Genomic DNA, 27194 nt, shown 5'->3' on the forward strand with positions numbered 1-27194 from the left:
GTGTGTGTGTGTGTGTGTGTGTGTGTGTGTAGTCCAGTAGAGTGTGTGAGTGTTTACAGGTGTGTGTGTGTGTGTTCAGGGCCCGTGTGGCTCGTGTTGGGCGTTCAGTGCTGCTGGTGCTCTGGAGGCTCAGATGAAGATGAGAACTGGAGTTCTGGTGGCGTTGAGTGCTCAGAATCTGTTGGACTGTAGTGTAAGTTTAGGGAACCGCGGCTGTAGGGGCGGATACTTGAGTCGAGCCTTTCTCTACATCATCCAGAACAACGGCATCGACTCCAACAACTTCTACCCATATGAACACAAGGTACACACACACACACCAGATAGCACAGGTTCATCTGGAAGACGTCTGCTCAAGATCTGGAAAACATCTGTTGTATAAAAACATCTGATAAACGTCTTAGACATAGCAGTTAATACATTCTTCATCTTCTAGATGACATCTGACCGCAGAACTCTCAGAGAGGAATTGCAGATGAGCAAACGGTTAAAAAATGTGTCTTGCAGATGTAAAAGCAGACATCAAATAGTCATCTCCTCTCATGCTATCATGTTTGTGTAACATTTTGTTGTTATGATGTGTGAATGTTTACAGCAGGGTTTGTGTAGATATTCTGTGACGGGGAGAGGAGGATTCTGTTCAGCGTTCCGGATTCTTCCACGTCACGATGAGGCGGCGCTTCAGTTAACTGTCGCTAATGTTGGACCTGTTTCTGTCGGTGTGAACGCCAAACTCGCTTCCTTCCACCGATACAGAGGAGGTGAGACAAACACACACATGCGCGCGCACACACACACACACACACACACACACACACACGCACACCATCATCATCATGTGTGTGATTCACCCGTTTGATCAGGTATCTATAATGATCCAAAGTGCAGTTTTGGGCTGATCAATCATGCGGTTCTTGTGGTGGGTTACGGCTCAGAACACGGACAAGATTACTGGCTGGTGAAAAACAGGTGTGGAACACACACACACACACACACACACGCACACGCTTCACTAAAGTCTGAAACGTGTGATATTTGATTATATTACGTTTTTTTCAACTGCTCACAAGCATTGTCTCAATACTGAAGCCACATTTTCAAAACTCTTCACACAGTCTGCATTAGCAACATGACCAACAGTTCATCTCACCTCCGAAACTCACTCGGACCAACAAAACACTTCATCTATGTCTCAACATAAGCTCGCAACAATTCTCATTCAGAAAACATACATTTCATTCATAACACACTGATCTAAAAAACACTACCAACAAGAACATTACATTAATTATTTACTTTTATTTTTGAAGATTGAATGAATCTGTATTTTATACAGAATCACCACTTTTCACTTTATTGAATGTACTTTATAAAAATTGAATCTGAATTGCTGCAATTTCATTTTTTGAATATAGTAATAACAATTACAGTCAAAAGGGGAAAAACATGGGAGAAATCCTGAAATTGCACGGCTGCAATGATAATTACTGTAAAAAAACTCAAAAGAACTGTTTTTAACACAACAACATGTGTAGTTGTTTGTTCACTGTAAATTACTGTGAGGGTCCTAGTCTCTCTCTCTCTCTCGCATGTGGCCACAAGTTCTCATCAACATCACATGTGATGTCTTCTCTGGCAATGCATGTTGAAAAATGTGAGTATCTACAGCAGTGGTCACCAACCCTGCTCCTGGAGATCGACCGTCCTGAAGATTTCGGCTCTAAGCCCAATCAAACACAGCTGAACTATTTCATCAAGGTGTTCAGGTTTGCTGGATCATGACAGACCGGTGTGCTGAAGCAGGATTGGCGCTGCAGTCTGCAGGACGGTGGATCTCCAGGAGCAGGGTTGGTGACCACTGGCCTACAGTCATCCAACGCTGACGGTCTTCAGGAGAAATGTCGTCACACGCCACACTCACATTCATGTACAGTAAAGTGGTCATAAACCTTTCAGAAAAAAATCTTTTTATTTCATTTTCTGCTAACGTATTCTAAAACAAAATATACAATATATGCGTAAAATATATTTTAAAGTAATGACTGCAGAAATGCATGAAATTTGTCATCATTCTGTTTGAATGTGTCTTTAAGCATGTTGAATGCAGTGTGTTAGCATTTGACAGATGTGTTGAAAATATATTGTGTTTTACAGGTTGTAGCGTATGAATGACAAAAGTATTTGTGAATTTTGAAAAATGTGGTCACTAAATGCATTTTGTCTGAAAGCAGTGAAAAATGATCGACAGTTTGGTCTGCGCAGACTTCTGTTTTGCTGAAAATGTGGCTTCAGTATTGACCGATGCTTGTTAGCAGGTGAAAAAAACGGCATGTGTTGATCTTATGATGGCGTTCAGCACTCTGTAGATTCAGTTTGAGCTCTTCTCACCTCTAGTGGTACATGTGGTTATTGATGATGTTTATGAAATCTCTGTCGCTCTCTCTCTCTCTCTTCAGTTGGGGGACGGCCTGGGGTGAAAATGGATTTATCCGCATAGCACGAAATAAAAACATGTGTGGAATATCCAGCTTTTCCATTTATCCCACAATATGAACTTCTCTCTCATGAAATCATGTAATGAGTATCTGTCTCTCTCGTGTTCGCGTCTGTGGTTTGAGTCGACTCTCAGAAACTCAGAAGCCTTTAGCAGATACAAACATGAAGGATGTTTGTCGGTGTGTTAAATTAAATGTGTGTACTGCTCTGAACAGAAGAAAACACATTCTGTCTGTCTGAGCATCATACAGATGATCTCAAAACTCATGTACACATGATTTCATCATCAGATATCGTCACAGATATTGATCTTATGGGAGAAAAGGGTTTTAATGCACGACGTGGAGGCCAAGAACCACCTGACGCGAAGGGCATTAAACTCCTTTAACGCACGGCTAGCTGTGGATTATCCCGCTTATACCACGGCCATTTGCCGAGTTAAAGCTGTTATTGATGTTTACAGGTGAAAATTACAGTTATTTTGTCAGTTAATTTCAAATGTAAACAAAGTGACAGGAGCTACCCGTGCGTAACAGGGTTTTAATGCACACCTTCCAGCCAATCAGAATCCAGTATTCAAACAGACCATGGTCTAACAAACAATAATGTTGTGCTGTGTTTTGTGTTTATGTTATAAATAAATGAGACGACTTCTTTAATAAAGCCTGTGTATTTATTGTGAAAATTACAAATCTGTCAAATGTAATGTCACACCACAGGAATAAAGTTGAAGATTTCTGTGCGTTTATCAGCGACTCAATCCTTAGGTTTGTTCGGAAATACTAAAAACACACCCACGATCCCCTTCTTCAAGGAATGTGTGTGTGCGTGTAGTGCTGTGATGACATCACATGTGTTCTGGATGATTCTGAAGACAGCTGATGAAATCCTTCACCTGTCGACCCTCAAAACAGATCTGATACACTGACACAAACAGCGGGTACCTACACACAAACACACACACACACACACACACACACACACACAGATATGCGCTCACTAAAGGACGCTGATGTCATAATGATGATGTAATAGTGATGACGTCACACGGACTCACTTGTCCACCATGTTTTTCTTCTGAAGGATCTTATAAACTTCAGCAGACGTTTGAGGGCCCTGAAGTTTCTGTCCATTCAGCATCTCAGCCTCCAGTTCAGCTATGGACTGAAAACACAAACCATTCAATAAAACACAACATCACACACACAGTGTACAGTATGAGTTGTAGTGTTTGCCACGTGCTGACCTTCTGTGAGCGAGCGAACGCTTCGGCCACGCGTCGGTTGCGTCCGCCGTAGCAGGTGGTGATGAGGTCAGCGACCCCGCAGCTCTCCAGGAAGGTTGCCGAGGTGACGGCGCTCTGGCAGAAGAGTTTGGTGAAGGCCACCATCTCCATGAGCCCCAGTCTGATCACAGCGGCTTTAGTGTTATCACCGAACCCCAAACCATCACAAAAACCAGCGCCCACCGCCACGATGTTCTGTCACGGGAGCCACACGTCTCTTCAGTCGTCCGTCACATCACTCATTAAATAATAATAATCCTCCACACACAAACAAACGTGTGTGTGTGTGTGTTTACCTTCAGCGCTCCGCACAGCTCCACTGTATCGCTCTCTTTCACCACTGTGATGCGAAAGTTTGGAGTCTGCAGAAGTTCTTTAAAGATCTTACCGTTGTGTTCATTAGTGGCTCCTGATAACACACACACACACACACACACACACACACATGAACACGCGGAGACACACGAGGTCTGGTCATGTGATCTGCTGGTGTTTATTTCTGCTCTTAATACCGATGGTGGTCTCACAGAATTTCTCCTCAGCGACCTCGCTGGCGATGTTTGCTCCCATCAGCACACAGACCTGGATCTCCAGTTTTGATCTGATGATGTCAGAGATCAGGGTCAGACCCTGCGGACCCTCATCTATACCCTAAAACACACACACACTGCTCGTCACAAACTTTATTTTCAAACAGAAGGTCATCTGAGAAATGTTTTTGACAGTCATACTTTAATGAGGGAGATGCCGATGGCTCCAGGTTGGATGTGAGGTTTCATCTGATCACACACTTTCCCAATAAACTGATGAGGAATGACAAACACCAGGAGATCTGCGCCGGCCGCCGCCTCTGTGACCTCAGGAACTGCCACCTGTCCAAACACCACACATCTCAGATCAGACGCACAAGACTCCAGAACACTGTGCGTGCATGCGTGCGTGTGTGGACTGTCTGGATTCACAACTGTGTGCAATGATAACAAAGTTCACATTTCATCATGTATTGTGCATCATGAGCTCTCTCTCTCGACTGTAACTTGTTATTAATGTGTAGCAATAATAATAAATGATCTTGTGTAATTGTCAGAGTGTAAAGTTCATGCTGAAAGTCTGTGCAAAGTGTGTGTTCATGTTTGTATATCCCGGTGGGGACCTAAACCTGAATACACACAACACATGGGGACTCGTGTCACTGTGGGGACCAAAATTGAGGTCCTCATGAGCACAAAAGCTAATAAATTGTACAGAACAATATTTTTTACAAATCTAAAAATGCCAAAAGTGTTCTATGATCTTTAGGTTTAGGGATAGGGTTAGGGATAGGGGATAGAATATACAGTTTGTACAGTATAAAAACATTACGCCTGTGGACTGTCCCCACAGAGATAATAAACCAGACATGTGTGTGCGTCACTTTAACAACCCTTGTTCATATCTGACATGAATATGATGTTTGTGCAGGTTTACGCGCGTGCAGTCAGATTGAATCATTCAGTCATATTCCAGTAATGTCGTCAGAACACACACACACCACATTTTTGGGCAGTTTGTGTCCGGGCAGATATTTGACGTTCTCGTGTTCCGTGTTGATGATCTCAGTGAGTTTTCTTCCATCGATCATCTCCTCATAAACCCACATCTTCACCACAGGATCAAAACGATTCGAAGCTTTTACATTGTGACCGATGATCTTAGCGATCGCAGAACCCCTGAACAACACACACACACAGATGAACAAACATCACAAATACGCACATCAGAAACACGCGCGCACGCGTTGAATGACACACGCGTATCTCCAGTAGAACAGTCTGTTGTGCGGTGTATTGAACGCATGGCTCTTCACCGCGCGCGTGGGGGCGTCGTAGTTGCGTTTTTATTGCAACGTCTACCTGTGAGTCGCGTAAAGCAGCGAAACTAAAACATCTCAAGTGACATGAATATAAAAGTGAATGATTGTGGAATATAAACACTCACCAGTTTCCAGAACCAACAATACACACTTTCTGTCTTCCAGGCATCGCGTTCACAACTCTCTCTGATCCTTCAGTCCGACACAAACTGACAGTGTGTGTGTGTGTGTGTGTGTGTGTGTGTGTGTTTGACTTCCTGACACGCCCGAGTCCAACATCGTATCTCCAGTGTGTGTAGGGCGGGACAAACATGTCTGTATTTGTCTCCTGAATTCCGTCTTAATGATGTTTCAGGTTTCTCCTCTGAATCATGAATCATTTCTATTTCAATCCTGCTTTGTGCGCAGAGTCAGTTTGTCGTGTTGGAATAGAAAGAGTTCTGCACAAACTGTTAGTATAAAATTATGAGCTTACAATTTTCTAATTTATTGTTTATTACATCACAATATCCAGGGATACACATAAGTGGTGCGCAGGTGCGCATGCGCGACCAAAATTAAAAATGCGCTCTGTAAATAAGTTTAGAACGCTCATTTGCGTACTGACATGGTTGAAACCTTTTGATGCACAATCACTGTTTTAGACCGACTAAATGTAATACTGGATAAGATTTCCGTTTGTACTGAATGCTGCTAAAACCACTGATATGTCGTTTGTTCCCGGTGATAAACGGTGTAAATGATGAAAAACGGAGTATTGGTAGCTCCGCCTTTGTTGGTTCTGCTGTCGTGACTAGAGAAGCACGCGGGCGGCGCGCGCAGCCTCTGTGAATGACTGGAACTGCGCTGCTATGGCGTTATTATAATGACAAATGTCGCGAGCGCATTATTACAAGGCGAGAGCGCATTCTTGTCATACGAGCGCGCGAATCTCTCCGCTCGCACGCCGATTTCCTTTGCTCGTGCACAAAACTGGACGCGCGCTTTCAACTATACGCTGCTCTCTTATGAATTATCTCTCCTCTCGCTCAGTGAGCGTGTGCGCACTCAAAATGCGTTCCGTGCGTCCACGAATCCTTAGGTACTCTTGCTCTCGAGAGGTCCTCCTGTGTGTTCCAGGCATTATAGGCTGTCAAAAGTAGTCAACCAATCAGGGATAGGCTTCCACGGCGGGCCAATGAAAACGCCACCTCTTAACTACAGTAGGCCTAATTGTTAAAAATGCTTGATGAAAAGAGTTGTTTTTCGTGTTCTTTTCTACAAAAGTGTCATGTTAATGTGTAATTCTTGTAAAATAGTAAATTGTAAATTGCTGAGTTTCATTCTTATAAAATCTTTTAATATATAAATCTTTTAATGAGTGGATTCTTGCGTGTGGGTAGGTGGGTGGATGGGGGGCACCATGAGGTCTTAATATGCCTCTGGATCCACCACGTTCTCAGGTAACAATTTTAATATATTTGATGCAACATTATTAATCAAATGTATATTAGAAATGAACGGTAAGGGAGCGTTTGGTATATTGCATAGAAGTTCAGTTGTGTGCCCTGAACTTCTGGAACACTGAATGCAGAACACTTACAGTGTCTGTCTGCAAACGCATTAAATGCATAACCAAATAGGTATAGAATATTATATGATATTTCCAAATGCTCCAGTGCTATTATTGTTTTGATATGTACCGTTACTTGTAGTAAATATTATTTTAGAATAAAGCTAACTTAAGACACCAATCTAAATTGTTCGGTAATCACTTTAGTACTATTTTGACAATATTATGTTTAGTGTAGGACATGCATGAGGACCACATGAACTTGAGGGTGTTGGCCTGTTTTGTCTGAATAACATGGTAGTTAAACTGACGTTTATATGTAGCCTACAAAGCATCCTAATGCCCCGTTCATTTCTAATACACATTTGACTAATAATGTTGCATCAAATATATTAATATTGTTACCTGAGAACGTGGTGGATCCATCTCGCTTCGTTGAAAACGTCGAGTCACTTTCAACCAATAAGATGCCATGTACAAGGTCGCGTTTTCATTGGCCCGCCGTGGAAGCCTATCCCTGATTGGTTGACTACTTTTGACAGCCTATAATGCCTGGAACACACAGGAGGACCTCTCGAGAGCAAGAGTACCGAAGGATTCGTGGACGCACGGAACGCATTTTGAGTGCGCACACGCTCACTGAGCGAGAGGAGAGACAATTCATAAGAGAGCAGCGTATAGTTGAAAGCGCGCGTCCAGTTTTGTGCACGAGCAAAGGAAATCGGCGTGCGAGCGGAGAGATTCGCGCGCTCGTATGACAAGAATGCGCTCTCGCAAGTCTCCATGTGCGCTCGCAAGTGCACTTCCCAGCAACCTGCCAAAAACCAAAAAGGTTGTCGTTTTAGGTTTCAAAATTGGTGTTGAAAATTCATATTTACTAATGTAAAAAGAAAAACAAGAAGAAATACATTACCATTGTATTTTAAGTGTACTTTAAAGTAATATAAATATAGTAGTATCCCACTTTATTATTTTGTTTATTGTTCATTAAAAAGTAACTACTTTTTTACTTTTATTTTTAATAGGTAAATATAATTTGTCACACTATGTGCAATGTGAGCACCAAACCGAATCTCCAGGTGCTCTCTTGAGAACCAGATAGAAAAACTTATGTGCACCCCTGACAATATCATTATAGCCTTACGAGTTGTGCTCGTGGAAATGGACGTCCCGATGCTTTTCTGTCCAAATACAGTTCTATTCTAGTGAAGGTAACTTAAATGTGCGATGTTTTATGTGGTGTTTGATATTTGGGGTTCTGACAATCTTATGAAAAATCTTATGACCGGGTTTCCAGTCCCAGACTAACTTAAATGTTAGAGACGTCTTGATCGAATACAAGTCACACTGACACATCTTAAACGGACAGTTCACCCCAAAATGAAAATTCTGTCATCATTTAATCAGCCTCATGTCATTTCATACCTATATAAATGACTTTGTTCTGATGAACACAGAGAAAGATATTTGGAAGAATTTTAGCCATTTTCAATTCTGTGACATCATTAGTAGGAAGAATTAAATGGTAGTCAAAGGTGCCCCAGAACTGTTCAAAATATCTCACTTTGTGTTCAACAGAACAAAAAATAGATACTATTTTTTATTTCCTACTATGGTAGTGGATGATGTCACAGAGCTGAAAATTAGTTTGTGTTTAACAGAACAAAGAAATTTATACAAGTTTGAAACAACCTGAGCGTGAGTAAATGATGACAGAATTTTCATTTTTGAGTGAACTATGCCTTTAAAATATATCAGTGGGCAATTATGGACGTGACATTTTGTGTTGTGGATGTGACATAAAAATGCTCAGAAAACGTATTTGTTACAAATATATAGAACCATCTGTTTATATTTGACTAAACCCTTGTTGATAGAGTCTAAACATCAGAAAAATGTCAGTCTATATGAACAAATGTTCTATTTCAAGGCAAATAAACACGCATGATGGATGTGAAAAAGGGATAAAAGACACGGTTTGGGGAGACGGCAAACTTTGTAGGATTGTAGGACGATTGAACAAACACTAAACTCTGAATCCACCAGAGAGTCTGAACACTGAGACATTCACAAAAAACATGCGTTCACTTCCTAAACAACTGCTTTCTTACTCGCCTGGACTTTCACTGGTTTTAAAGAGACCAGATTAAACCAACAGAGACCAGCAAACCAGTTGATTTTAAGCTGTTCTTTTAGCAGAAGCAACCACAAAATGATTGCAAGAAAGAAATAAGAAATCTGTAGGTCTTTAAGATCTGTGCTTACAGCAAGAGTAAATCCTAAACAATCATGTTCTGGGTTAAATACACACGTGTCTCATCATCACGCGTGTGATCATGTGTTGCTGATTTCATCATTTCACTTCTTCATTGTCTTGAGACTGAACTTTGACCACACACACGCACACACACACACACACACACACACACCCTTTTGTTAATCCCATCAATAGTCTGCTGGGATAATTGTCTTGGCCAATAAACACAGCCCGTCTCATTGAGAGATACTGCAGTAAAAATCGAGCCGGCATAGATTCATTTACAACCCAACGGTCAGGCCAGTGCATTCTGGGTTGAAACTAACACAGAGCGTATAGTTTGTATTTGTGAAAAGTGCTTTAAAGATTAACATGAACACAACATAAAACATCAGGTTGAACCTTTATTAGACTGAAACAAAGGATGTTTTTACTTCATCTCCACCTTCCTTCAAGTCTCTGTAGACACAAAGCAAACTGGTCCTGCACTTCTATAACACGCGTGCGTCTGTTAACACTGCACCCATTTCCATTCATCTGAGCGTCTGAAACACGTCTGACAGCTGCAGAGGACATTTCTGAATAACCCGTGACGCTTCTATCACTCAACTAAAGACAAAAGACAAAAACTACCCCAGAACGAACCTCTATAACAGCAGTGTTCATTTGAAATACAAACAGAACATTTGATCAACTTGAATCCAGTGTCTCTAATAATCATTGAAGTTATTTAAATAAACGCACGCAAGCACACACAACGTTTATGAACCCTCTGTTACACACCTTTGTGAGCTGTCCACATAGACAACACAGGATTTAAGACATTTTTCTGTCAAACAGATTCTTAAAGTCCCTGTGAAATAAAAAATGACAATGCCTATTTTTCATGAAATAATCAAGCGTTTATAGTTTATCAGTGTGGGTCATTCTCTTTATAAAGTTTGTGTGCCCTCATAATCTTCAGTTTAAATCTGAAAATGCACTTCTGCCCTCTAGAGACTATCCATTTTAAATGACGTTAAGACGGCTTGGGCGGAGCATCCGTTAACTCCTCCCCTTCAACTGTCAGTCTGCTGCAAACTGGATTATGGCAAAAATAAAAGCTCTGTGATCAAGAAAAGTTATGATACTCACTTCCGTTCTGTCAGGACTATCTTCACAAATGAACACAACGTTTCTGAAAGTCCAAGCCTAAATACAATCAGCAGAAATAAAAAAGCTAACCTCGGCCTAGACGTGAACTATACAGCAGGCGCTCAACGTCACCACCACCAACTCTTATGAACTTTATTCTGTTGTTCTTTGTCGCAACTTGTTAGCAACCGCCGTTATTAAGAATGAAAACATCTTGGCCCGCTTTCACAGACAAGGCCTAAAGTTGGCATAAAATGGAAGTAGCGATTGTTGTTTCTTCTGTATCCTGACGTATTTCTGAGTGAGACGACTTCTGAAATGAGGAAAAATGTAGGGCGGGGCTTGATTTCGTTCATCGAGTACTGATTGGATCGTTGAAAGTTGGGTGCTACCAATAAAATGGAGTCAGATTTGTAATCCATTTTGCACTCTGTCAGTCATTGCAGCCCCACCCTCCTGACCAGAAGTGAAGAGAGGTCATTTTGAGGGGGGAGGAGCTTAACATTTTTGATTAAAGATTACAAGTGCAAATGAATTTTTTAAAAGATAAATAACTTACAATGAACACCGCAACACTGTGCAAATCAATTTGAATTGACATTTTTAATTTCATGCCGACTTTAATGCTAGTCCCAGACAAAAATTGACATGTTTTAACTGAATATAACTTGTCTTGTAATATATATCAGTGCCATTGTTTTGTCTGCACACCAGTAATGTATTCTTCTAAGGCATTTTATAAAAGCGACATAAATATCTTAATTAGACAAAGACATAGTCCGGTTTTAAGCTAGGCAGTGTCTGTGAAACCGGGCCCTCGAGTTTGTTAAAGGAGAAGTTCACTTCAAAATAAGCCGCCATTGACTTTCCACAGTAGGAATAAAAATGACTCATTTCGAAGTGAACTACTCCTGTTACCACAGCCCTTACTTCAGGCATTTAAAAGCCAATCAGAAAGCCCCATGACGTCAGGATGACGGAAGACAGTGTGTATAACTGAATTAAAGATGCAGGTGGTGATTGTGAATCAGATCGACAGTTCAGACACATGACGCGGTGAGGTCACGTGATTTAGTCTCTGCTGCAGGGTCGATGGTCCCTCAGGATTTATTGAAAGCCGCCAGCACGGCCCAGATCATCTCCTCCACCAGGGTCGTGACCTTGGCACTCTCCGTGTCAGGATCGGCGTCCAGCAGACTCCTGGAACGAGAGGAGGCGGTGTCGTAGCGCTCGTCTGGAAGAGCCGACAGAGCGTTCTCCAGCACGTCTGACGTGTGAGCCAGAACGATGAGCGCCAGCGTTTGGTGATTCATCCGACGAGAATCGTTGGTCCAGCGCTCCAGAAGACTCTCCTGCAGTCGCTCCACCAGACGCGTCTTCTCGTTGCCGTCGGTTACAGGATGCGTGGTCATATCAAACAACAGAAAGTTCTGCTTCTCTGTGCTCAGAACTCCTTTCTCCACCAGATTCTTAGCCAGACGCTCCCGAACGTTACGGATCTGAAAGTGCATCTTCAAGGGGTTCCAGGTCTCACCTGGCACACACAAAACAACATCATCAAAGGGATATAAATGAAGATGATGAGGTGGCTTGTGGAACTTTCACATGTTTGCTGTTGTACTTTTTGTCCTTTTCTTTTCTATTCCAGTCTTATAGCTCTGCTCGTCTGATCTGTCTACAGAAACAGCTTCTGAACTACTGTACTGAACCACAGACGCCAAAATCAATCCTGTCCAAATACTACAGCAGAAAAACAATCCCATAATGCACTGTGACGAACAGTGTCATGTTTTTAATATTTGTGTGTTCTACATGAGTGATGTGTTTTGAATCAAACATCGTGTCTGTGGAACCTGTGAGAAGTTCAATCCAGTTGGCGACGTTCTCCGCCGGCTCCGTTTCTTTCATGACTTTAAGAGCTTCATCCAGCAGAACATCACCGGTGGGAGCAGATGACTTCACCAGCACCTGCAGCGGAGGGGCGTGGCCAAGAGGACCAGCAGGGGAGGGGCGTGGCCAAGATGACCAGCAGCAGGGGTTAGGGTGGAGAAGAGAAACAATTAATTCAGAAAAATATTAATACATTCTATTCCCACTGAAATGTAAAAGAAATCTTAAAAAGAGTCTGTCACCATACCAGACCATTTTAATACACAGAATGGCCCGTTAAGAGCTTTCACTGCTGTTGTTGTTTCTAATTTACAAACTTTTAATCAATCATATCTTAGATAACCAATAATACTTTAGATCACAACACTGAGTTATTTTTCTCTGAATAAGTTGAAATAAAAAAAAGAGTCAGGTTTGTTGCTCTAAATCAGGGGTGTCCAAAGTCAGTCCTGGAGGGCCAGTGTCCTGCAAAGTTTAGCTTCAACCCTAATCAAACACACCTGAACAGCTAATCAAGGTCTCACAAAGCAGACTAGAAACTTCCAAACAGGTGTGTTGAGCCAAGTTGGAGCTAAACTCTGTAGGACAGTGGCCCTCCAGGACCGACATTGGACACCCCTGCTCTAAATGACGAGAATGATCACACAGAATGTATGTATGTATATATATATATATATATATAGATCATCACAGAGAGCAGCCGTCTAACAACCATCCAGGGGTGCGTTTCCCAAAAGCATCGTGAGCCAACTATGGTCGCAAGTTCCGTCGTTCCAGCATAGTTCAACGATTTAAGTGTTTCCCAAAACCATCGTCTCAACGATCAATCGCAAAGCAGCATCGCAAAGTTGCGTGGTTGGAACTACAGGTCTAGAGCTGTGGCTAGAAGCATCGTTCCTTATTATTATGACAACTAGGCTTACATGTGTTGTGTTCTTCTGTGCATGTTGACCAGTAGGTGGCAGTAGAGGTTGCTGTTATGTGTGTGTATGCGGAGATAGGAGAAGGAAGGAGAGAAGTGTTCCACCTGCGACTACTTAATTGTTTTAATAAAAGTAGTCTTGATTTCCGTATGCCTCCTCATTGCTTCCTACTAAGGACATAACAACATGCATCAAGCTTTTGATCAAAGTAAGCAAACAACATGCAGTGCATTCCCTATCCATCACTCGAAATATATACAAATTTAATTGGACATCTTTAAGTTTGTCGAGGAAATAAAGCGCTGTTGTTAAAAGTTCGCATGCGCTAGGACCCTGGGGAATCCCTGGGCGGAATGACGTAGGAGGACACTTATAAATGAATATATAAATATCGTGAAACAAAAGAACAGATAACAAAAATAGGATAACAAAAGTAGCCCATAAATGCAATGTATGTTATTTACAGCAAGAATGTGACATTAATTCGATCTGAACGTATTTATTAGTAGACGTCATTACTCCTCCAGCTGTGTGGCGTCATCAACTAGATTACTGAACGAACTTGGTTCAAACGATTGATCTCCGACAGAGTTACCACGGTTTCGGGAAACAGTCGTAACTACATCGTTAATTTCCCCAATGATGCATCGTACTATGGTGGTCAACCAGCGAGTTATGTCGTTGTTCGGGAAACGCACCCCAGAGCAGCACAGTACCAGGATCATTCTAACAACTGCATGTTAATGTGATATCACGTCAAGGTTGTGAAGAACACACAGTGCGCGCGCGCGTTACCCTGCGGTCCAGCAGCTTCCTCCTGCGTGTGCTCTGAGGCTCCAGATGAATGCGTCCACGCAGCGTGAGCTCCACCATCATACAACCCCGCAGCCCCGATGAGATGCTGTCATTCCAGAACGATGTGTAGCCCTACAGTTCACATACGACACAACACTTAACACATACCTGATGTGAATCTCGACATGTTACACAGTTCATATAGTGAAGAAAATCGCCTTGACTTGTAAAACGTTCGCATGATGGTACCAACAAGATCCATTATGTTCAAGAAATGACCACAAATGTTGTCAGTCATCGTTTTCTCACGCTGTTGTGTTGTTCAACCCCGTCTTTCACTGATAGTGTCAGTAAACATTTACATTTAGGAAGAAAAGCTTCAAAGATTCTCTTCTCTGGATCCACAAAAGGAAGACGGTCACGTGGGTTTATAAAAACATGTGACAGATTATTCCTTCTTTATTCCGTGTTGTTTGGTCATTTGTCACATGAACTATGAAGAAGCTTTGACACGTCAGACATCTGTGCTTGATCTCTCCCTCCCTCCCTCACACACACACACACACACACACATCAGAGACCTGTTTTTTAATAAACAACTCATTCTAATTACTGGACTACGTATGAGTCCTAATTTAAAACTTTCTGCATTCATTCTGGGAATGAAGTTCTCTGAAGGGATGATAAAGACAAACTAAACTGTAAACATATGTACACAGACTGATGACACCCAGGCATGGCTGTAATAAAAGTTCAAAAGGAAACTTTATAGTCACCGGGTAACAAGTAAGTTTACACTGAGATCTGACACAAGAACAGCTTTAGGTATAACTGTGTGTGGACACTGGACACACCTGCTTAGTTCACACACTGATATTCCATCTCAGTCATAATCCATCAATATAACCATCAACCCGTCTCACAGACTTCAGTTTACAGTCTGTGTTTCACTGTGAAGCTCTCTGTCTGCTGTATAGTGAGCGTTTGTGATGAACAGAGCAGCTCGACCTCACTCACTCGCTCACACTGACATTCTTCTCACATGTTTAACCGGTTTAACAAGATTTTTCTAAAACATCGAGAAGACAACAGCAGCTTAACACCTACACAACACTTCACCGCCTCCTGACCAGTCTTACCAGACCAGACCAGACCAGTGTGTGTGTGTGTGTGTGTGTGTGTGTGTGTGTGTGTGTGTGTGTGTGTGCGGGCGTGACTATCCGCATGAGGACAAAAGACAGAATACCGTCTTCATTACATTGTAAAGATAAGGTGAGGTTTAAATAGAATCAGGTGAAACCTCTTTATCTTTGATTCCCAGCAGCAGGACCTCCTCCATCAGTGTGAGTCTCAGTGATTTTGAGTCTGTGTCTTCCTCCTCCTCGTCATCAGGGTCTCTTCTGACCTCATTCTGCTCCGCTGGAGCCTCCACGCGCCGGTTCCGCTTTGTCAGTGTGGTCATACCGTCCTGCAAACAGAACCTCAGTTAACATTCGTGAAGATCACAACTATACCAACAACACACATCAGACTCTCACCCAGAACCACACTGATCTCCTGCACACGCTCTTGTCTTACATGACACACACATGAGAAAACACTCCTGAGTTATTACGTTACTGTCACTTTAAAAATGAAAGGATTAATAAACATTCAGCGTTCTTGGGACAGATTTCAGCAAACAGAAGTTTACACTCCACTTTTGATTGGCCCATTGGAATTTATTCATGAAAACAACTGTATGTTTCACGATCTCTTACATGAACACGTTAAAAGACGACTTAAAACTTACCACACGAGCCGTTTATCACCGCCAAACTCTCATAAAGCGCAGATTGAGATTCTTGCGTTCACTTCCCCGTGCGTACACCTGTTGTTCACCCGAGGACACGCCTCTGAAACATAGCAGCCAATCAGAATACGCGCTGTAAACACAGGTACCGCGAAGTCTGACGTCAGCACCTGCGTAACCCGGATCCAGGATTCACATCCACGCTCCGGATGCCTAGAATAACGACTGTTAAGCGATAACCTTTTGCCCTTTTTGTGAGTTTTACAGACTCTAGAGAATTTGGGTGTTTTTACTTTATAAATAATTCCATTGTAAATTATGTCAAATGTCATCCTTGTTTTTACATTTACATGTATCCAAAGCGATACTATACATTTGTATCTAATATGTGCATGCAATCCCTGGGATCAAACCCATGACCTTGGCGTTGCTAGCGCCATGCTCTAACCACGGAACTACAGCTAATGTAATATAAGCAATCGTCACCTTATATTACATATTATTTATAATCATGAAGGAGTTTTAAGTCCAAATGTGAAATGTTTAATTGCAGATTTGTGCTTGTGTCTGATTATTGTGCTTTGTTCCTCTTGTACTAAACTCAGATTTGAAGGGATCTGAGGTGTAATGCTGCTGCATTGAAGGTTAAAACCCTCATGCACAGATTCTAAAGCAAAACAAATTACGTAGTCTTTTCCCCGAATTCTTTCATTTAAATACAATCTTTACATCAAACAAATGTGTAAACAAATAAAGATGAAACGCAGTAATCATCAGTGGCCGCTAGGGAGCGCGCTTGACATTCGACTCTTCTTTGACGCACAATCGATTCGTGAAATCAAATATGAAATATATGGCATTGATCTCTTATTCGTGTATAGTTGCTTTAAACATCACAATACTATAATACAAATACACATTTGTAATAAAACAAAAATGACTTCTGTGAAGCACACTTTTCTCGGTTGTGTTACGGAGCTCCGTATTGGTCACTTCGGCTGTCCGTTATTGCGTGAAGAATACGCCCACTCCGATGACGACAGTCATGTCATTCGCCATTTTAGTGTGAGCAAGATTGAGCAGGACAACAAAAATCGTGACTGCTGCATGAAAGCCGCATTTCTTGTTTCAGGCGGAGTGAAGGGTTTTATTTTGAGTGTTTATGCTGCGGGATCATGAACCAGGACACGAACACGACGCTGTCGTCTAAAGAGAACCAGGTACGATTACTGTCATCAATAATAAAACAAACAACATGTGTGATACAACACACACACACACACACACACACACACACACACACACACGTGCAAGATTCATTCATTTATTAATGACGGTTATGTGCCGCTTTTGAGAAAGCACAGCCACAGGATAAAGTCGTGACTTCGCTGTGGTCCCGCCCGCTGTCAGAATTTCTTCGCTGTGATTGGTGCATCAGTTCTGCGTCACACATACGCACACGCGCGCTAGTGTTGTTGTCCTCTCTTTCGTGTTGCTGCTGTTGTACAGTAAACTGATCATTAAACAGAGAATACAAACTAACAGAAAACCTGAGAACAAAGCAGAAACCGTCTTGACCATGTAGACTCACTGCAGAGACGGGCAGACACACATGGACACCAAGAGAAGACGGGCGTGTCCACGCTGCACACACAATCAAATGGAAACAGAGCTTCACTTTTTAACATCATGCCCAAAGTACACACACACGTCAGAGAAACATTTTTTCCCTACTTGACAAACCAGAGTGAAGAAAGGACAAGCTTTCATACACACTGGGAGAAAACCCAATAAACTCAAACAAACCTGCTGCAAGATACGTCATGTCCTGCCACGACAAAACAACAACCAACACAACAGAAGCACAACATGGGAAACAAACAAACCCACACAAACTGACACTAGACGACAGGATCCTGTCACTCTTACTGAGACTAACATCAGTACCTTGCATTTTTCTGTTTATATTGATGTGTATTGATACTTATAAACCTCTTATTTTTTTCTCTTTTCTTTTAACCTGTATTTGTGTAAAATGTTTATATTGGATGTTTCTGTGCTTTGGCAATGTGAAAACTATTGTATCATGCCAATAAAGCTTTTTGAATCGTGTGCAGGAGGATTGCTGTAATCCAGTATTGGATGAAGAGGCAAAACTGAAGGCAAAATATCCAAATTTGAGCCACAAGTCCAGCGGTTCGGACTTTCTTATGAAAAAACTACAGAAAGGAGTAAGTCACACGCTTTGCACTACACGAGCAGTTCGTGACTGAGTTTATGTGATTTTCAAAGCCTGTAGTCAACATGTCTCCAGCCACATGAGAACTCTTTTATTCTAAAAACGAAAGAAGTCGCACGTCTTGTGTGACGCACCTCGTGACAGCGTGTCCAGACTGTGCTGAGGTGTCATCTAGACAAACAACATAAAAGAACGTTTGACTGCAGATTCTAAACATTGACTCAATATTCATCTGAAGCTCGTCCTCTTTTATCTTTCAGCAAAAGTACTTTGACTCAGGCGATTATAACATGGCAAAGGCCAAGATGAAGAGCAAACATTTAGTGACAGCTGGACCTGATAAGAACCTGGTGACAGGAGATCACATCCTCACACCGCAGGATCTGCCTCAGAGGAAAACCACATTACTCACCAGCAAACTGGCCGGATAAACACACACGCTGCAGCGTTTGTTCTGGGTTCACGCCTCTGCGTGTTTCTCCAGCAGGAACAGAAGATCATCATCATCATCATCATCATCATCATCTGATCATCACACACACAGATCCAGTCTGATTCATGCAGCACGAAAGCTGATTTATCCACCTCATATGGACTCTACGTGTTATACTGTACGACGCTGAACACAAACTGATGGATTTCTGTCTTCTCTGTAGTTTTTATGTTTGTTTTTTCTTTTAAGCTGTCAATGTCAATAAGACACGTTGAGGTTAAACGATAAAGAAGTTCTGAAGAAATCAAAGCCTATTGTAGGATTATGAAATGACTGTAATACATTTTTATTTAAAAGCAATATGACATGACATACAGGAACACAACCAGGAAATATAAATTCTTTACAGTTTAAACAATGCATCAACATGTTTTAATAGAATGAGAATCTGGGCAGACTGAAGAACTGTCATAAAAAAAGAATATTAAACTTACCTAAATTGTCTTGAAACTAGGCAAAAATAAGATTTCAACGTGTGCTGTAAACCTGCAAGTGTTCAATATTTCTAACTGCAGAATGATCAGAACATTTCAAACAGAGTGAGATATAATAGCTAGGATTGGGAATCATAAGAAGTTTCCAGATACTGGTTGTGGATACACGCGTTCCCAGCACACGGTCCAGACGTCAGAAGGGTTTTTGGTGCTTTACCTTCTGATACTCCACCACACGCATATCAGAAGATGATCAAACCTGTTCCTTTCTGTACTCGGAACAGTCCGTTTACCTGTGTGTTCTCTCGTCTTTAGCTCTAGAACACATTCTGATGCCATCTTCAAACACTTGCATCATCATTATCATCACTTCAGCGCGTTATGGGAGAGCAGTGATGTCATTCATCTGTTGTTACATGTACAGAGACTTCTTGGCAGTGTTTGAAATGAATTTGACATCTGTGCTCTGAGTTGTGTGTGGCTGGGATGAAACATCTGTAAATGACATCAGTTATAGTTTCATGTCACACTGGACACTTTCAGAGTAAGATCACAGTTCATGTGTGGGAATCAAGCACCGCACCGGTTATCTTTTAACTAAATAGAAATGTAATCATTTGCTTTTCAGCGACATTAATAACGTGAGGTGACACGTGGAGTACACACATCATGTCCAGCAGGTGGCAGAGTTCATCACTCACTGACACAAGTCATGTTATATGCACATGTATGTATTTGACAGATGCTTTATCCTAAATGACTTGCACTTTATTCAGAGTAAACATTTATCAGTACACGTGTTCTCTGAGAGTCAAACCCATTCACCCTCGTGTTCTTGACTAGACTTGTATTCAATACTGTTTGTGTTTATCGTCATCATTCATTTGCACGATGTTGTTACCGCAAATTTAACTACTGTAAATATTATATTCATTCATATTATTATTATTGTAATTCATAATGTAACTCTGCAGTGTGATAAAAGTATCAGCAATTACTGTAAAATAAAGATTTGACACCGGCTCATTGCTAACATGCATGCGCTGAGCTGCTGAAATTATCTACAATCTTCTGCTCTTTCCGACATTATTAATTCATTATATGTCACCTTCATCAAGTCTATTATACTGCTTATAACATTGTAACCAGTAAAAGTGAATCCTGTCCAGAATCTCACATACAGTAGACTAATAAATGTGCAGAATTGTGCCTTTCCATCACTATCATCAAAACCGTGAAGTCACACAGTAGACAGACGACAGGACTCAACATTCTGACTGTCCTGTTCATCTAACAGCATTCATGTGCTTTGCAAATGTCAAGCGCGACTTGAGAAATGCACCAAAAATGACTGAGAAAATAATTTAAAGTGTTCCATTTTCAAAAAGATAATAGAAAGAAATCATTCTTCCCCAAAATCTCAAAATATAAGCATCAACGTTCGATTTCAACCATTAATTTCACTATCATTTCAATGTCTCACCTGGCATTACTCTGTCAATCTTAAAGCGGCCATGAAACGCTTTTTCATGCATTCTTCTCATGCTTAACATGGTCAACTTATCAAAAAACCAGTTGGATGTATGACATAGTGTTTCTGTGCTCAATACACTCCCCCAGCATTCATATAGGTTTCAGAAAGTTTTTTTCGAACATTAAAAACCGTTACGTAACAACTTTTCTTAGTCCCTTATTGGGCAATTCTCCCGGAAAAGCCCGCCCACGCGTCAACTGACGAGCGAGACCCGCGTATGTATGGGCCTGCAGCTGCAGCTGGTTACTCTTGCCATAGTGAGAGGAGTCGAGGTGTGTTTGTTTGTTCACGCCATTTCAGTGATGGATGTCATATAAACGCTGGATATGAGATTTGGAGATGGTTTGAAACTGATAGATGGAGCAGTCCCAACGCTTAAAGATGCCGGACATGAGCACGCAGTACGTCAAACTAAGTCATGTGTCTGTGTTTTGTTGGCAATCGGCGCATACGTGCATAATGTCAACAACACGAACTTATAGTGAATCAATAGTTATGCAGGGATAATGTATTTCGATGATGCAGGCCATTGTGTGCTTGTGCTTTAGTTCTTAAAAGTTACTCAGTAAATGTTTATGAAGAATAGGGAGAGCTTATTAGTTGTGATTTAGGACATTTCTTTTGTTGAAACTTTTTATGTCTAATTTGGTCTTATTTTTGTCACGATTGGGACAGAGAACCCACGCGCAGGCAACAAGGGGTTAACAAAAAACCTTTTATTAAAGGTAAACACAAAACAAAACCCACAATGGGGCAAAAACAGGAATTCTTAATAATAAAACAAAACACGAATTACACAGTAGTAAACAGGAGCCACGAACGAGTGTAACAGTGACGTTAACAAACACAATGAACCGACAGGGTGTGAGGGAAACAGGGACACTAAATAGGGAAACGTTAACGAGGGGAGATTGCACAGGGACGGAGACGGGCACCGGAGAGAATGCATATTATGTCATGACAGACAATAATATGCTTCTCTCCACACAAAACATGTGGGTCTGTCATGATTCTGCCTCAAGACTCAAAAAGCATGACAAGAGAGGGCGGAACCATGACAATTTTGTGATGGACATCAGACAACAGAGGAGTGTTATAAGCAGGGAAAATAGTGATGGCATAATGTAACTGAGTTCAAACTGCTGTCATGTGATGTAAGTTTAGCATTAAATACTAAGTGTTGTAAATTTAGCATTAATGTGACAAGTAGTTCGTCTTTGCTCTTGGGTGGGGATGGAATTGCCCGAGATGGAGCTGGGATGGTCAGTCGGTCCGCAGGCTCTCGCAGGAGGATGGCACAGGATGTTCAGCCGGAGCTGGCGTAATCTCTCCCTACCTCGGGATGGGCTTTTATAAATGTGATCAAACTAAAGACTCTTTGAAGATATAACGTATGCCATACTACTCTATAGGTACTCAAGATTAATATGAGATTGGCAGAAACTGAGTGTGTTATTGGCAGATGCTTTGATCTAAAGTGACGTACAGTGCAGTCAAGCTGTATATTTTAAATGAAACCTATGACCTTTGTGCTGCTAATGCAACAATACAGCTACAAGAATTAATGAATTCAGAAAGAGAAGATGACAGAGTTGAGAAAAATGACAAGATTCAATCATGTGATGCTGGTTTCATTTTTCACAGAGTTTACAGTGAAGTAGATTTGTTTAGATGTTTGAAGGTGACAGAGAGAAAGAAAACAACACTACACCGCTGATGAAATGCAAAAGCAACATTTCCATAATAAATGTCAGTTTGACCCTGAACTTCATTCTGACCCACATTGTTCATGTAAGAAGAAGCAGGTGAAGGGTCGAGACTGCATTGACAGTGAGTCAGAGCGCTCTTTCTCTCTCTGTGTGTGTTAGACAGTATCAGGTGAAATGTTTTACATACTGGCTGATCACCCCTCTCTCTCATACACACACACAATATATAGTTTCCTCCCTGTATTTGATTAGATTGGTGTGAATTCAACCTGGACTTTAATAATAATCTTAACTGCAATCAACGTGTTATTCTTGTTTTTATTCTGTATGAAGGCAAAGCTCGTTTTCTTTCTGGACTTTCTGAGCGCTCTTTTCATAAACATGACCTTACTTTGACTTTAATTACATAAACTATTAGTTTAATTAAAAAAAGAAAAAGTGCATAGGCTAGAAATAAACCTTGGAACTTCTGGAAAGGAAATCCATATATAGAGCGGAGAAAAACTCCTCCGTGACGCACGACGTACAGCGTCATCCAGTATATATATACGTCAGCATTCTAAGCTACTTCCGCTTCACTCCCAGTCAAGAGTGTCGACCATTACAGACTCTGGAACATTTGTCGTTTGAGGCTAAATTTTAACCAATTTCACCCGTTCGAGGCTTTAACTTAATTGTTTAATTCCTATTTAACCTGTAAATCTCTTTTTTTGCGTTAACATGAGTCTGAGTGTCACATTACGACGAACAGCCGCGTTGAGTCTTCTCGCCCAGGGCGCGCACACGGCGCCACTACCCAGGCACGCGCTTCTCAAAACCCAAACCGAGGACGAGCTGGACGGGTACGCGGAAGAGATAGAACCCGTGTCCAAACCGCGGAGGCCCGGAACAAACGGCCTGAAGGGATTACATCTGGACGGGCGGTTCGTGTCTGCGGCTGACGCTTCTCTGCCCTCAACTCCGGACCCGCAGGAGTTCGGTTCTGCTGAGCTCGAGCGCGACACTCGACAGCTTCTCGTGGACTTCTACAGGACACATACGGGAATGTGCTCACCGGGCAGGAACACTCATCCCGCGTTACCCACGCTCAGACGCGTCGTGGACGACATTCTCGAGAAGCATCGGATCACATACAAAGGTAAAACACGCGCACAAGCGCGTTCATGGTATTTACCACCAACAAAGATATGCGCGCTCCTAAAGCGGCGGCGACCGGTTGGACTGCTTGGTGCTTACTTTTAAGTGCTTTCGGAACGCGCCAGTGGGTTCTTTCTACATTTCGCATTATATTTATATATATACTTGAACGTCGTGAAATCTACAGATTACTGTATTTAAAGCTGGAATTAACGTTATTTCATAAACCGCATTAAATGGTCAATCGAAACATTATTTTTGAGTTGATGTATAAACAGATGGCAGATATATTTCTCGGGGGTTTTATCGAGCTAAACCGCAGAGTTTGTCACTGCAATTCTCGGAACAGCTCGAGTTCCGCTTAATCAGATGCCACAGAGAGCGAGAGCGAGAGAGAGACGCGCGCGCGCCCGAGAGAGAGAGGGAGTCCTATGAGTGTGTGTCACAAATGAAAACAAACGTTGTGTTGTTGTCATGTAGAAACTATTTAAACAGCAGTGAACACATGATGTACTCGACACTGTTTTCTGTAATAACATTCACGTTTACTGACGTCACATGTGGGTGACTCTTAAAGAGACAGTTCAGCAAAAGTCAAAATAGCTCATTTGTTTATGTGGTTGTAAACCTGTGACTCTTGCTTAAGTGGAGATATTTTGAGAAATGTTCAGACAGTGTTTGATGATCAACATATCTTGTTCTGATGAAGCAGATAACGGCTCTCATCAGCTCATAGATGAACAAACATTGGTTATGGCCTGTATGAATACCTTCACTGATTATGACTTTGACTCTCTTGGTCCAGATCAGCAATGTCTTGAATCGGTGTGAATGAACATGAGGCTGTGAGGACTGAGATCATTGTGTTGTGTTGGTGTTTTCAGGAATGGCGCAGCGGTTACAGCTGGACTCTCAGTCTGATGACATGGACTTCATCAGCAGCATCGCACACAAGATGTTCAGTGACGGGAGCACAAACTGGGGTCGTATCACGAGTCTGGTGGCGTTCGGAGCCGTGGTGTGCGTCCGGCTCAAAGAGCTGCAGAAGGAGATTTGTGTAGACCGAGTGGCAGAACACATCTCTTCCTTTCTGATCTCAGAACAGCGAGACTGGCTCCTCAGTAACAAGGGCTGGGTGAGTTGAGTTCAGTGTGTCACGTCTGTTTGACTGAAAGGAAAATCTGTCTCGCGCGCGCGCACGCACACTCTCAGAGAACAGCTTGTGTTTCCTCTCCTGCATAATTCAGCGCACACACACGCACGCACGCACGCACACGTGAAGAGTTGAGTTTATCATCTAAACCTGATGCTGTTCTCTGTATGTTTTCGTTACGTTTAGAAAGTCATGATGACTAATCCTTGTTTCTCTGTCTCTACAGCACGGGTTTGTGGAGTTTTTCCGAGTGGAGGACGTGGAGTCGGTCGTTCGGAACGCTTTAATGGCTTTTGCCGGGGTGGCAAGTATCGGCGCAGGTCTCGCGTTCCTCATTCGGTGATATTAACCTGAGCACTTACGTGGTGATTCTGTATTTTACCAGCGGCCTCTGAAATTCGGGGGGGGGGGGCGTGAGATGTAGAGAAAACACTTGCAGTGTGCTCTCGCTGGACTCTGAGGCACTGAGCCGGACATGCGCTTAACACCCCGCCAGAACCTGACGCCGCTCATCAGCCTAACAGATTGTGCTCTTCACAAGACGAATGCAGATTATACTTTTTGGTTGAGAGTATTTTTGTAATAAAAATCAAATTCCTCAAAGTTTGTGTGTTTTATTGAACATGCACAGCAGAGGTCCGTGTTTGTAGTGAACTTCCTACAGAACGTGGAAAGAGTCTGAGCTCTGCCATTGGCTGCAGTGCATGATGGGTAATGTGATTTCTGAAGGTCCTCGTGGCCCTTGTGTAGTAGTGCGGGGTAAGATGAGCCAGCTTTCGTTTGACTTTACTTCTAGACACCAAAAATATGCACTTTAAACAATTTATCATTGTAGTGAATGTAATCGATTGTCTAAAATAACTGATGAAATGAATGGTGTCTTTAGAAATGTGTTACAGTTTGTGTTTAGTGTTGATTCTGGTGCAGCAGAAACCACACACACACAAGTGTGACATTTACGTCTCAGTTGTTCGAGTGTGTTTGTGGTTTGTCATCTGGTTCAATGGCTGTTGCTTCTTCAAACTTCCAGAGCGAGTCAGCAAAATGTAGACACACACACCCGCATGGGCCAAATAACGCCCACACACACACAGCGGCAGTTGTGCAATGATGTCAAACTCACAATCTTTCAATCTCGTATGTTTCTCATACACAACCTAACTAAACTCTTCTGCTCAGATGTTTCTCCGGAGATAAAGACTTGCACGTTTGCACTGAGAGATCTCGACAGTATCTGGCGGTCATCAGAACCGCTCAAATGAATGTCAGGAATCCAAACTTTAAAGAACCGAAAACGTTATTTTCATGCACACAGTTCTGCAGCACGGGTGCTTTTGCTTCGCTGCAAAAGTTTGTTTTATCAGCGTGTGTTTAACAGCTCCGCTCATCTCTTACACTATCAACACAAACATTTCTGAGAAATCCTCCAGTGTGGTGTAGAGCAGTGGCTCATGTCGTGACACACACACTGATGGTAGAAGTGACATTCTTAAAGAACACCAGAAGTGTCTTTTAAAAGCTCACCATCTTAAACAAACTTAGTCAAATGACCAGCAACAGTTAGTGTGTGTGTGTTTTCCTGGAGCACACACAGCAGAAACACGCTTGTGTTGACCGTCACCTCTCATCCCGTCAGCTCTCACTCGCTCTCTCTTTATCTTTCATGTTGACATCGGTCTCTGCAGAATTTCATCAGAAATTGAAGCTTTAAAATGAAAACAGGAAGTGACAAGACGCCACCTCCACCCAACAGCAGAAGTGTTTATTAAATGTGTTTATATACTCCTGTCAATTAATAACCACATGCAAGCCACATTCTTTCATTTATTCAGACCAGTTTTCTTTCTTCTTCAGAACACATTGACTTCCACTGAACTCCATTGAACACAAAGCCACAGACATTTCTCAAAATATCTTCTTTTGTGTTTCACTGGTTTACTACCACATGAGAGTGAATACATGATTTTTTGGAGAGGGAGAGGGAGGGAGAGGGAGAGGGAGAGGGAGAGGGAGAGGGAGAGGGAGGGAGAGGGGGGGAGAGAGGGAGAGGGAGAGAGACAGAGAGAGAGAGAGGGAGAGGAAGAGAGAGACAGAGAGGAGAGAAGAGAAGAGAGAGAGAGGAGAGAGAGAAGAGAGGAGAAGAGAGAGAGAGAGAGAGAGAGAGAGAGAGAGAGAGAGAAGAGAGAGAGAGAGAGAGAGAGAGGAAGAGAGAGAAAGAGGAGAGGAGAGAGAGGAGAGAGAAGGAGAGAGAAGGAGAGAGAGAGGGAGAGAGAGAGAGAGGAGAGAGAGAGGAGAAGAGAGAGAGAGAGAGAGAGAGAGAAGGAGAGAGAGAGAGAGAGAAGAGGAGGGAAGAGAGAGAAGAGAGAGAGAGAGAGAGGAGAGAGAGAGAGAGAGAGAGAGAGAGAGAGAGAGAGAGGGAAGAGAGAGAGAGAGGAGGAGAAGAGAGAGAGAGAGAGGAGAAGAGAGGAGGAAGAGAGAGGGAAGAGAGGGAGAGAGAGAGAAGAGAGGGAAGAGAGGGA

General features: G+C 42.2%; 5 protein-coding genes across 8 annotated transcripts in view; 3 read left to right on the forward strand and 2 right to left on the reverse strand.

Moving 5' to 3' along the window:
- The window catches only part of ctss1 (cathepsin S, ortholog 1), a 13991-nt gene extending 10977 nt beyond the window's left edge, over positions 1–3014 (forward strand). For all 4 annotated transcript variants that reach the window (XM_057354716.1, XM_057354718.1, XM_057354719.1 and 1 more), the window contains 4 exons: positions 80–304; positions 596–761; positions 864–969; positions 2457–3014. In XM_057354716.1, coding sequence (XP_057210699.1) covers positions 80–304; positions 596–761; positions 864–969; positions 2457–2553 — 594 coding nt within the window. In that variant the 3' untranslated portion in view covers positions 2554–3014. The remainder of the gene's footprint in view (positions 1–79; positions 305–595; positions 762–863; positions 970–2456) is intronic.
- Positions 3015–3188: 174 nt separating this feature from the next.
- Positions 3189–5892, reverse strand: gpd1c (glycerol-3-phosphate dehydrogenase 1c). The gene is made up of 8 exons (XM_057354720.1): positions 5759–5892; positions 5313–5490; positions 4513–4653; positions 4294–4432; positions 4078–4190; positions 3743–3976; positions 3554–3660; positions 3189–3440 (listed from the first exon to the last, which is right to left on the reverse strand). Exons 1-8 carry the CDS (start codon positions 5800–5802, stop codon positions 3344–3346), a joined length of 1053 nt encoding a protein of 350 aa, XP_057210703.1. The 5' UTR covers positions 5803–5892; the 3' UTR covers positions 3189–3343.
- A 3659-nt stretch (positions 5893–9551) lies between these two features.
- On the reverse strand, positions 9552–16097 carry golph3l (golgi phosphoprotein 3-like). Its single transcript, XM_057354727.1, has 5 exons — positions 15977–16097; positions 15485–15652; positions 14185–14316; positions 12430–12544; positions 9552–12110 (listed from the first exon to the last, which is right to left on the reverse strand). The coding sequence occupies exons 2-5, from the start codon at positions 15644–15646 to the stop codon at positions 11677–11679; spliced, it is 843 nt and encodes a 280-aa protein (XP_057210710.1). The 5' UTR covers positions 15647–15652; positions 15977–16097; the 3' UTR covers positions 9552–11676.
- Positions 16098–17017: 920 nt separating this feature from the next.
- Positions 17018–20799, forward strand: ensaa (endosulfine alpha a). Its single transcript, XM_057354730.1, has 3 exons — positions 17018–17196; positions 18094–18207; positions 18476–20799. Exons 1-3 carry the CDS (start codon positions 17152–17154, stop codon positions 18644–18646), a joined length of 330 nt encoding a protein of 109 aa, XP_057210713.1. The 5' UTR covers positions 17018–17151; the 3' UTR covers positions 18647–20799.
- Positions 20800–22953: 2154 nt separating this feature from the next.
- Positions 22954–25278, forward strand: mcl1a (MCL1 apoptosis regulator, BCL2 family member a). The gene is made up of 3 exons (XM_057354729.1): positions 22954–23523; positions 24407–24657; positions 24902–25278. Exons 1-3 carry the CDS (start codon positions 23106–23108, stop codon positions 25016–25018), a joined length of 786 nt encoding a protein of 261 aa, XP_057210712.1. The 5' UTR covers positions 22954–23105; the 3' UTR covers positions 25019–25278.
- Positions 25279–27194: the final 1916 nt, after the last annotated feature.

The sequence above is a fragment of the Triplophysa rosa genome, linkage group LG16, assembly GCF_024868665.1.
Source record: "Triplophysa rosa linkage group LG16, Trosa_1v2, whole genome shotgun sequence".
Classification (NCBI taxonomy): Eukaryota; Metazoa; Chordata; class Actinopteri; order Cypriniformes; family Nemacheilidae; genus Triplophysa; species Triplophysa rosa.